This window comes from Lissotriton vulgaris, chromosome 11 (assembly GCF_964263255.1).
Source record: "Lissotriton vulgaris chromosome 11, aLisVul1.2, whole genome shotgun sequence".
Taxonomy (NCBI): domain Eukaryota; kingdom Metazoa; phylum Chordata; class Amphibia; order Caudata; family Salamandridae; genus Lissotriton; species Lissotriton vulgaris.
In genome coordinates, this window is record NC_141699.1 from 470,023,912 (window position 1) to 470,036,062 (window position 12,151).

At 41.2% G+C, this 12,151-nt stretch overlaps 1 protein-coding gene across 1 annotated transcript in view; it reads right to left on the minus strand.

Annotated features, from left to right (window-relative positions):
• The window catches only part of DOCK5 (dedicator of cytokinesis 5), a 581,227-nt gene that overhangs the window by 439,485 nt on the left and 129,591 nt on the right, over positions 1–12,151 (minus strand). Inside the window, exon 8 of the mRNA XM_086942489.1 lies at positions 8,208–8,332. Within this exon, the coding sequence (XP_086798615.1) occupies positions 8,208–8,332 (125 nt within the window). The remainder of the gene's footprint in view (positions 1–8,207; positions 8,333–12,151) is intronic.

The window sequence follows — 12,151 nt, forward strand, 5'->3', positions numbered from 1 at the left end:
CCGCTTTTGCTACACTGTGCCTTTTCCGCCATTCAGCTGTTTAGCGCCCGCTCTTACGGCTACAGCGGCTCGCTCACCATGTAGTTGAGTTGCTCCCACTCTTGCGGTGCAGCGATAGGCGGCTGCCACAGGACTCTTAAAATGGCGGCCGGCTCTTCGGATTTGGGCCTGGTCCAGTAAAATGGCCCTGGGACACCTTGGAACTCGGACGCTTGTCTGCCAGGGCTTGGGTTCCATTCTCGAAAGCGTCCCCTCAGCCTTGAAGATTGTACAAAAGTCTTGGGGGCCCTCGACTCCCGCAGGCTTCCGGTGGGGAGCGGCTGCCATGATTGCTTGCGGAATGGCCACGACGGAGCTACGAGATGGTGGTGCTCTCATGGTGACGCCAGCTTCAGTCTGAAACATCCAGAAACAAGGTGGGGCTTTCATCGTTTGGGGAAAAAAAATGTTTTAATCCAATGAAAAGTGTTATTTTTAGGTCACATGACCTAGTCTTACATAATTAGGAAAAGAAAAGTAAAATGAACCAATGAAAAGTTTTATTAACAAGTCACATGACCTGTTATGCTTACGTTACGCGCTGCGCGGCGCGCTCTGGATCGTTTCCGGGAAGCTGCGCCTTGCGCACCGGAGCACTTCCGGGTGCGCTAACGCGTCGCGTCATATGACGCATTACGCGACAATGCAGGTGCAGAATATAGTCAAAATGTCTCCACCAACCAGCGGTCGGAATACAACCGCTTTCAGTAGTCCAAAAAGTTCGGTCAAATCTTAAGAGCGGGAGCAACTCAACTACATGGTGAGCGAGACGTTGTAGTCGCAAGAGCGAGCGGTAAACAGTTGAATGGCGGAAGAGGCACAGAGTACCAAAAGCGGGCGGAATGGCAACTAAAACGGTAAAGGGGCGCCCTACGACAGCGTGTCTTCAGGTGAAACGGATTGTGGGACAAGGTCCAGAATGAAAGATTCTTCAAAAGGGAAAAAATTCCGCTGGACCCCGGGAGCCGGCCGCCTATGCCGGGGGCGATCTCAGGCCTCACCAGGGCAACATGACTTGGGGAGGGGGCAGGAGCCAAGCGCCCCCTCTCAGTCCGCGCCATCTCACCGCCCCTCGGGGGCCTCCGTCAAGCGGTTTAGGGAGGCACCGTATCACATTGTTTTCCAATGCAGTCAGGTCCACAAATGGACCCCACTTACTTTGAATAGTGAAGCTGCAGCAGGTGCAAATAAGGTTTAAACAGTGTTACAAGAGCTGCTTAGAACTCTGAAGTGTGGCACTCAACAACCAGGACTTATGCCATTTATGTAAGGCAGTGACATGGAAGCAACTCAGGGACAAAAAGCATGAACGAACATTCACGTATGAAAATCTTATTTGGAGAAGGGGTAGAATCCAAACGCCCCCTGCCAGTTCGCGCCACTACACCGTATGTGGAAAATCTGAAGCCATCATTCTACAAACTCTCAACGCTTGTTATCAGTGCATGAGTTTCATGCTCGATCGATTGAGCTAGCCGGATCGGGCAATAAAAAGTATAAAATAGTTATGTAAATAGTTATTTAATAAAATGTTTTACTCTGTTTCTTTGGTGGTGTGTTGTGTATATTTATAATATTTGCATAGGGTTTGCCGTTATTTTGGGCGGTGTGGGTGGCGGAGTCGAGCTGTTTTGCAGCCCTCATGGTGTGGAGCTCAGTTCATTTCACTATTTTCGTATTTCTCATGAAGGGTTATTCCTAATGTTTGTATTTTACCGAGGTCAAAAAGAGATCGAATTAGTGGTCTACTGATTTTGCTCGATTACTTTTATTTTTTTACACGATTTTTCACTATCTGCAAAGACTAAACAGAGTATTGCGACTTTGTGCTTGTTTGTAAATAGAGAATGATCCAAAGAGAACCAATTGTAAAACAGTAAATGCTTGGATAATAATCAATCAAATGGAGAGACAAGCAGGTACGACGGATTACAACAGGGGTAAAGGTCTGAGTTAACTACCGTTCACTATCTGCAAAGAGAGAGTACTACTAAGAGAAAAGAGGGGAGTGGGGGGGGGGCAGCGTTCAAAGCACATCAGCGTGCATAAACACGAAAACGTTTTTACCTATCACGTACTTGACATTTGACAGCTTTTGATACTTGCTATTAAAAAACCATTGAAATTCACAGAAAAAACCATAGGTTATACTCCATATATAGTTAGGAATTTGCATTTACAAAACCTTGAAAATTCAATGAAAAAACCATTGGTTTTAGGCCATATATAGTTAGGGATTTGCATTTAGAAAACCTTATTTTACTCGCATAAAACCATTGAAATTCCATATATAGTTATAAGCGCTAACTATATATCGCGCACCCGCAATCCACTGCTGATGATGTCACATATTACATCATTCATGACATGGTTAGTGACATCACTGATGACGTCTCTAAAAGCTGCGTTTTTTTCAATGAATTTCTAAGGTTTTTTAAATGCTAATTTCGAACTATAATGTCCCTGAAATCTATGGCTTTTTCAGTGAATTTGTAAGGTTTTTTTTAAATGCAAATTTTTAACGTAGTAGTTGCGTTTGCCAAGTGCTGCAGAATGGGGCCTGGGCCTCTGACCAGCGCTCAGGAATTCTGCTGCGTAGGAATTACAGGAGGGCTACTTGGCCCCAAAGTCCCTCAGGAGTAAAGTGGACTACATCCCCCAACCAGTAGTGTGCCAAGAGGAGAGTTTGCAGAGTGGTGGACTAAGGGGGCGTGGCCTCTGAAGACCTCTTAGCAATCCCACTGTATGGGACTTACTGGAGGTAACAGGAGGGGTAGTTGGCCCCCAGGGACATCTTTGGGGGGAACTACCCTTTCTATTACCTCCAGTAAGTCCCACACAGCAGGACTGCTAAGTTCTCAAAACAGGCCATGCCCCCTTTGCCCACTACTCTGCAAAAGCACTCCATTGAGCGCGTCTGAATGGGGATTGAAGTCCCCTCCGAAACTAGGGGTTCTTAGGAACTAACTAGCCTACCTGTTATCTCCAGCAAGCTCCACACAGTGGGATTGCTGAGAGATGGACACAGGCCACGCCCCTTTCCTCCACAACTATGCAAACGCACTTCCTGAAGCGTTCTTGATTGGGGGATGACGTTCCCTTGTGTCCTGAAGATCCCTGGTGGCCAACTAGCCCTCATGTTACCTCCAGTAAGCCCCATACAGCTGACTTACTGAGAGTGGTCAGAGGCCACACCCCGTTTTTACACCATTCTGCAAATGCGCCTCCTTTGCGCAGTACTGCTTGGGCGATGAAGTCCACTTTAGTCCTGAAGTCCTCAGGACCCAAGGGGACTTCATCGCCCCACCAGCAGTGCACCAACAGGGACGGTTGCAGAGTGTTGGGAAAAGGGGGGTGGCCTCAGATCACCTCTCAGCAATCCCACTGTGTGGGGCTAACTGGAGGTACCTGGTGGGCTAGTTGGCCCTTCAGGATCCTCACCAATGAAGTGGACTTCATCCCCCAACCAACAACGTGCGAGGAGGCGTGTTTGCAGAGTTGTGCAGGGAGGAGCGGGCCGCCGGTGAGTTGCTGGTTTCTTGTTTTTCTTTTCTTCGGAATAGGGGCTGTTTGACCCCCCCCTTTCATTGTCCCTTTTGGGTCCCAAAGGAAGGAGGGCGGGTGTCCGCCCTCCCCAGGCCAAATTCGGCCCCAGGAACCCCATCCCTTGGGGGCTAGGCCTTTTGTTGGGGCCCGGGGAGGGTCCCAATGCCCCCGCGGTCCCAGCCGGCTCCCCGCCTCCTATGGGAGCGGGCATTGCTTTTGGGCAAAAGGAGCTGTTGACATGCAGCTCCCTTTGCCCAAAAGCCATATGCTTTGCTTCATGAAGCAAAGCAGTGTTTGTCTGACAGGGCGGGAGCATGCATAGCAAACTGCAATGTCCAGGGGGTAGGCACCCCGGGACATTACCGGAGCCGGCCCTGGGGAGTGGCTGTCCTTATGGCCATGGAGGGTTCCAGGAGGGGGACTGTGCTATTGCTGCAAATTACAGAATAATCGACATGGCAAAACAGCAAATTCAGGTGGCTATTTTTTATCCCATAAAATAATTTGAAATAAGATCTGTTTGAGTAAGCATGGCAAGCAGCACTACCCTACTGTTAGGTGGCCTGGTCCATATTTCCATACACAAGAAGCTATGGTATGCTACCAAACAAAGCATTTCCAAAGAAGAAATCCAGTTCCAAACATCTGCAGAGGGAGTTCATTCCAAATCCATACATGTTCAGCACTTAAGCCTTGATCCAAATGGTGGAATGAAGACAGTGGAATATCAAATCAATAGCGCTTAAGGAACAACGCATGTTTTTGATTGGAACATGCATTCTTTGCTGCTGCAAATCTTCAAGTCTTTAAAATCATAAGTCATTTTCTATTATGTTATCCTCCTTCGTATTGTGCCTTCTTATGAGGTTCCTTTCCCATAACAGACAGAAGCAAGATCTCTATTTATAGACAAACGCCTGCTCAAATCCACCATTAAAACATATGGCTTTCAACCATGACTTGAGTTCCAGGCTTGTTTGCTAATTTTGCAAGGTGCACTCTGAAGCTGCTAATAGAACAGTTTTCAGAATGGCTTTTAGCTCCCAATTCACAGGTCAGAGAATTGCTAGGGTTGTGTTATAGAGTAGAGTACAAACGATTTTGTGCGACAGGTGATGTGCTTGGGTTTTTACCTAGAATACTTACCAAATAAATATAAATATATAATAAACCCATCAAAACTAAATTTGGAAAATATAGTTTTATTAAATACTTAGATTTTCAGCCTTTATAGGTGAAATCATGAAACTAAACTTTCTTTAGCAACAGGATGAGATATGGTCTAGCAGGTAAATTCAAAATTTAGTTTCTAATAGATTTGGGTTCCAATTTAAGATACCCAACATATCTATGCTGGGCGAACCGAGGCAAGTTAGTTTATCTGAAACATGGTGTACTTTTATATGATTTCTCTAAATGCACAATAACATTAAGGTTGACAGGGTGAGACCTGCAACATCGTCAATCAACAAACAACTTAAGGCACATGGGGAATGGTATTCTACAGATCCTTCACTATCAATGACAGTGCAAGTGCTTCAGTGGAGAGTGACGGGCTGTTTTCAGGCCTGTTTTACTTATAAACTGTTGGAGGCCCACCCAACAAAACAACACAAAGTATGCATGTATGCTGACCTGCTACCTTCATGCATGCATGTATTGTTATATGTTTTACTGTCATCAATGGCTGTGTCAGAATTGATTTTAAGTAGACTCATAAAGCTACATACGCAAACTATTTCTGGTTTGTCAAGCTACCATTAAGTAACTTTACCTCTATAACCAACAAAATTCACATTGTGTAAAAGTTGTCTTTCCACTCGACTACCCATCAAAAATAATAGGCATAATCTCTTTCAATGATCATCACTTTATGTATATTGATCCTCATAGGCGCAGAAATTAGGCAAAGCCCCTGATTTGGATTGAATTCCAACATATTTATTCAAGAACGAACAACAGATCTGGGGACCCTATATAAATTCTTTGTCAAACGCACTGATAGCTGGTGCAACAATCCCGAGGTCTTGGAAGGGAGCAGAAATAATCCTTATTTATAAAAAGGATTATACATCCACACCTGGAAATTATAGACCAATAAGTCTAATAGACAATATTCAGAAAGTCTACAGTATGCCCATTTTATCTAGGCTTTTGGATTGGATTGCCCAAGTGTTGTCCCATTTACAGGCTGGATTCAGATCCAACAGCAATACCATCGACCAGATTGTCCGATTCCTCTACGTTAAGTGGAAAGTAGTAGACACTGACAAGGGACTGCTATATGTTCACTTTGTAGATTTGTGAGCTGCATTCGATCTAGTCCCCAGGGCAAAACTTTGGGTGGCTTTGCACAAGATCGGGGTCCCACGTGGACTACTGTCCTTCATCCAGGCATAGTATACTGAAAACTTTGCGAGGGTTAGGTGGGGCCCTGCAGGGAAATGGACGGAAGGTATTCCAATTAGGAGGAGTGTTAGATAAGGGTGTATTTTAACCCCCACACTCTTTCTCATTTATATAAATGGCTGCATCCCCTATCGTTTAAACTGTGAAAACAATTCCCCGAAGGTGAATGATTCTAACATCCCGTTTCTTCTTTTTGCAAATGACACTTTGTTACTTTCAAAGTCCCCTCGTGGTCTGTCCATTCACTTGGATAAATGTAACGATGTTTGCCAAGACCAGGGCTTGGAAATTAACAAATGCACAACAAAGTATATGGTCTTTGGTAACAGGAGGAAAAAACCCAAGAGTAAGGTACTCATGGGGCACGCTCTAGATAAGACCCATGAATTTGCCTATTTGGGTGTAAGACTGGAAGACTCCCATAGATGGGTAGCACAGGTCCAGAAAAGTACCATGATCTTAAAGCAAAGAACTGGGTCCATTTTAAGATTGGCCAATAGATCATCCACTTTCACTATCTACCCTCCCCAGGAAATATATAAGATTCAAGCCTGTGGTGAAGCCATGTATGGGGCATATTTATGAGGGCACTGTAATCTTAACACTCTTGAAAAAGTTGAAAATGCCTTTATAAAGACCCTTTTGAGACTTCCAACGAGTGCACCTACCCTGCCTATTATTGGTTTCGACTTAAACTTAAGTTCGATTTATGACATTGCTGTATTGAGACCTATCCATTATTGGCTAAGGCTTTGGACAAATGAGGATCTATGTCCTTACAGGGACTGTATCAAAATTATATTAGATGGCTACCATGCTCGGAAGATCCCCTGGTTTGTATACATCAAAAATTGGCTATTTAAGTTGGGATTGAAGAAATCATACAGGAAGTATGTATTATACGTAAAACTCTCTATGGGCAACATCTGAACATGGCTACCAACCCTGTCACACGAGCACTTTATGTTAGATTCAGATTGGGTATACTACCTCAGGCTTCTTTCACCCATTCCTGGTCTAAAAAGGGAGACATAACAAACCTGTGCCTGATGTTTTTTTTTAGTCCCATAGAATATTGAACACGTACTATTGTTTTGTAAACTTCTTGGGCTTAGGGATCGACACACAGCTCTTACAATATGTAAAACCAGCACCAGAGACAGTGTGGTGTATTCAATTGCTAGATACCCGTCGTAATTATGGTATGTTAGGTCAAATGCCCTTTAAAAATAGTTTTTTAATGTATTCCTTTTTAGCTAGGCAACGACTTGCCTTGTTTATAAATCATATTTATTTTTGGGTTCTTTTATCCTTATATAATACTATGGATCTTAAAAAAATAAAACATAAATGCATGATGAGTATTGTATTGCGGGACTGAAATTTTCTTTACAACTAAGTTTTACCTTGAAATAGTGTTGCACAATGATATTGCACATTTTATTATATTGGTTTTTAAATTGTTAATATTGTACGCGTTATGGTTCATTTAACCGAAATAAAGGATTGCACGAGATCCTCATAGTATATCATCTGGCCCCTGGAAAATGTTGAATGCTGCAGTCCAGCATTGAGCAGAAAAGTAAACATTCTTCAGTGAAAATATTTATTTATTATACTATCTTAGATAAACAGATGAATTCAAAACCTTGATTTTTTCTCAGTGTAAATGCAGAACTATGCCTGCTGTGTGTGCCGTGATTCTTTGGGAGGGGGGTAAGGATTAGATTAGAAATGGTCAACACATGCGGTCAATAAGTGAATGAGCATTTAAAACTTTCTGGTTTACTATAAACCACTGTTGTTGTTTTCTTTATGTACTTAGTTGTTGCAAGTCTGAAACAATTGAAGGACAGACAGAAAAAACACATGTAATCATAGTAAGCTATTTAACCATATACTGCCCATGACCTGTCAGTCAGGTTAAGAGCTACATTGAGCCCAATGTATGTGCCTACCTTACGGCAAAACCACAAATGCCCACAAGAGAGCACCTGATTGTAACAAATAGCCTGACAACTACCAGGATGCCGGGGGCAGACTACTAGCCAAACAAACGTGAGCTGATAAACGTTTAAGACCCTTAATTTTCAAACAAAAATCACAAGCAAGGTGATATTTTACTTGCATTATTGAACCAAATATTTCACAGACATAGAGAACTGTGTGGAGGGAAAGACTGACCCTCACCCTCTCCCATGGAAAGGCTGTACCTCTTGGATTACACCTTCTTCGTCAAAGACGGACATTGTGACCTCTACATTTTTGGGCGTCTTCTTCTTCCCTTTATCAAACTCCCCTTGGACCAAAGTGATGTAAATGTCATTTCGAACGTCACCTGGAATAACAGAATATATTTGATGGTTAAGCAAACACTATTAAGAAGGTAGCATTACAGGTAACATTATCTGTGAAACCATATGAAACTAAAGGTTACATTTAAAAGATATATTGCTAATTCTGAAAGTGGCACAAGGGGCACTGTAGCCTTCGATGAAATACAAGGAATGAGAAGATTCAGACACGTTCACACAGATGCAACATGTTATAAACTGAAAAACTCCCAATAATTGTCAATCTGCCCAAATCTTTAAATCAACAATTTTGTAATACAATATACAGACCCTAGTATTCCACAAGGGATTAACTGATCAAAGCTTGCACCGGATTACATCTACATTATAAAAACTAAAGTTGAGTTTATTGAGTCATTTCAGCATACAATGGGTGGAAAGAAAATTAACTGCCAAAAGAACTAAACAAACTATGCAAGATTTCCAATGTAATAGAAACATGCAACATTCCTCTGTATTCAACGGGTTATGCCTTAGATCTAATTTTAGCGCTGGAAGATCAGATTGACCTTCAATCACCCATTCACCCAATAACACATTGCCTTGGACTGGTCCAATACTATGGCTAGTCATTTCCAACTTTCTTTTCAAAAACATGCAACAATGAAACACCAAACAGGAAACAAATAAACAACACCACAAACTTGAAGGTCCTTAAAAAAATGTGAGTGAAACAGTACCTTTAAATTAAGCAACGGAAAGTTGATGACCTGGAACCTATGTTTAAGAACTTAAGTTCTAAATGTTAGGCTACAACTAAACAAAAAGCTAAACCAACCAAACCCCAATAGCTGAAAGATTGGTATAGAAAAGAATATGCAGATACCAAATCTATCTTTCCCTTACTCATCATGTTCATCAAAAAACATCTATTCTTTTAGACTAACAGAAAATACAACACAGGTGTTCACATATACCATTACCATAAATATACAACAAAACATATCCACAAAGATACACATGAACAAAACATAACTGACAAACTGCCACTTTGAGTAACTTATTAATGAGATGTTGTTATACTGGTGTTTAACATGTCAGTGGTATATAGGAGAATCACAATTTATTGCAGGGCTTCTACAAAGTTGCTGGGTAAAGCACATGATAAACCGGGGACAGGAAAATTCAATCCTATGTCGCTCATTATCAAAAAACTCAAAACAGCACATGTTCCCCTCTATTACTCAGCTAGACATACATTTTCACACCTCCTCCCACCTTCACAACTCTTTCAAAATTCTTCTCCATACCATGCTTAACTACATTTTCTATAACTTTCAGCATAGAAGCAGAAGGAAACATCTTCAACTAAAAAGCAAGTCGTTTTGGGCTGGCATCCATGAGCACCATGACCAATGTGGAGATTTGTTTCTGTTGTAAACTTCTCATGATGCAAATAATCCATTTTTAACGTTAACCTACTAGCAGTCCTGTTAAGAATTTCAACTAATTGTTTCCAGAGGAACTTGCAGGTCACATACCCTGCCAAATTTCTTTAGTGAGATCTACTTCTGATCAGTGAAAATCATTGTGAGCTATTTAAGGCTCAGCAACTTGTGCATTGTTATCAGATGCCTCCACACCCAGCTTAATTGGCTTTAAGCCTAATGTCCATAGAGCCCCAAGCTAAGGTTTGAACAAAATACTTTTGAGTAGAGGCACAATGAAAGGTCTGCCATGTGTGTCATTGAGAGTGTGGTCTTTGGGATTGTATGACAATGTGTGCATATGAATGGGATATATGTGCACAGGTGACTGAGAGACCGTGTCGTATGTACTTGTGGCACAGGACATACCTTTCGTTATATGTTGCACCGTTACATGTATAAATACATTGGAGAAATTTAAAGTGCAGAACATTTTCTGCAAAAAATGTATAGAACATTATACTGCACTTTTTTATTTCTCCAACTTAAAATAAAGGCTTTGTTTTTCACTTATAAAAATGGCACTCTATCAAGAAAATTAAACAGAAGAGTTAACTTTGTTTATGTGGATTCCATAAAACTAATCATTTACATTTTCTCCCATTTCCAAGTGTCACATTTACAAACACCAAACATCTTTATCCTAGTGGCCTGTAGATATGGTGCCATATTTATAACAGAAAATGACATTGATTTAAATGGAAGGAATTTTAAGAGAATAAACATGCTTCATAAAACATTATGAGGTATTTGGATTAATTGAAAGTGGAGAAAGACATGAATACTTAATGTTTCACAAAAAAAGTTTTCTTCGCTTTGAGTTTCTCCCATTTGAAACAAGCATTTGCAATGCAATAGGTCTCGCATTAGGAAAGTTTGAGCTATTGGTATTGTAAATGACAATTTTTGTATTTATGTGTTGGTTCTGAAAATAGCGAAATTAATAGCTTTGTCATTTACAATGCTAATAGGTATAGCTTTCGCAAATGTGACACCTATAGCATTTGTAATGCAATATGTGTTTTATTTACGTGACTTACATGTATTGATATTGCAAATAAATGGCTTTTATTTATTTTTTAATAATTAATACTTAAATGAAAGTTATTGTAATTTATAATGGCAATAGCTTAAAGTTTTGTAAATAACTTTTGTGAAGATTATGTTTAGTGTATTTTATTGTGACGAAAATCCAAGAATAGATATGAAATATTAACATCTTTTTTGTGACATTTATAATAAATCTTGAAACATTGAGAGAACATATTTGAACTAGTTGTTGAATGGTTGCACAGATTGATGCTGTGGTGGCGCCGAGTGATGTTGTGGTGCCCCTCAGTGATGCTGTGGTGGTGCTGAGTGATGTTGTGGTGATGTGATATATAGAGTAAGGGCGATAGATAGATAGAGAAAGGGCGATAGAGTGGGGGCGATGGATAGAGTGGGGGCGATAGATAGATCGATAGATAGATAGATAGATTGATAGAGTGAGGGCGATAGATAGAGTGAGGGTGATAGATAGATATAATTATGTGGCACTGAGTGGTATTGTGTGGAGTGTGTGTGTTTTGCATTCAGTAGAGTGTAATTATGGGGCGTGTAATTATGTAGCACTGAGTGGTATTTGGAGTGTATGTTGCATTGACTGCAGTGTAATTATGTGGCGTGTAATTATGTGGCACTGAGTTGTATTTGGAGTGTATGTTGCATTGAGTGCAGAGTAATTATGTGGCGTGTAACTATGTGGCACTGAGTGGTATTTGGAGTGTATTGTTGCATCGAGTGCAGTGTAATTATGTGGCGTGTAATTATGTGGCACTGAGTGATATTTGGAGTGTATGTTGCATTGCGTGCAGTGTAATTATGTGCCGTGTAATTATGTGGCACTGAGTGGTATTTGGAGTGTATGTAGCATTGAGTGCAGTGTAATTATGTGGCGTGTAATTATGTGGCACTGAGTGGTATTTGTCGTGTATGTAGCATTGAGTGCAGTGTAATTATGTGGCGTGTAATTATGTGGCACTGAGTTGTATTTGGAGTGTATGTTGCATTGAGTGCAGTATAATTATGTGGCGTGTAACTGTGTGCCAATGAGTGGTATTTGGAGTGTATTGTTGCATTGAGTGCAGCGTAATTATGCGGCGTGTAATTATGTGGCACTGGGTGATATTTGGAGTGTATGTTGCATTGCGTGCAGTGTAATTATGTGGCGTGTAATTATGTGGCACTGAGTGGTATTTGGAGTGTATGTTGCATTGAGTGCAGTGTAATTATGTGGCACTGAGTGGTATTTGGAGTGTATGTTGCATTGAGTGCAGTGTAATTATGTGGTGTGTAATTATGTGCACTGAGTAGTATTTGGAGTGTATGTTGCAT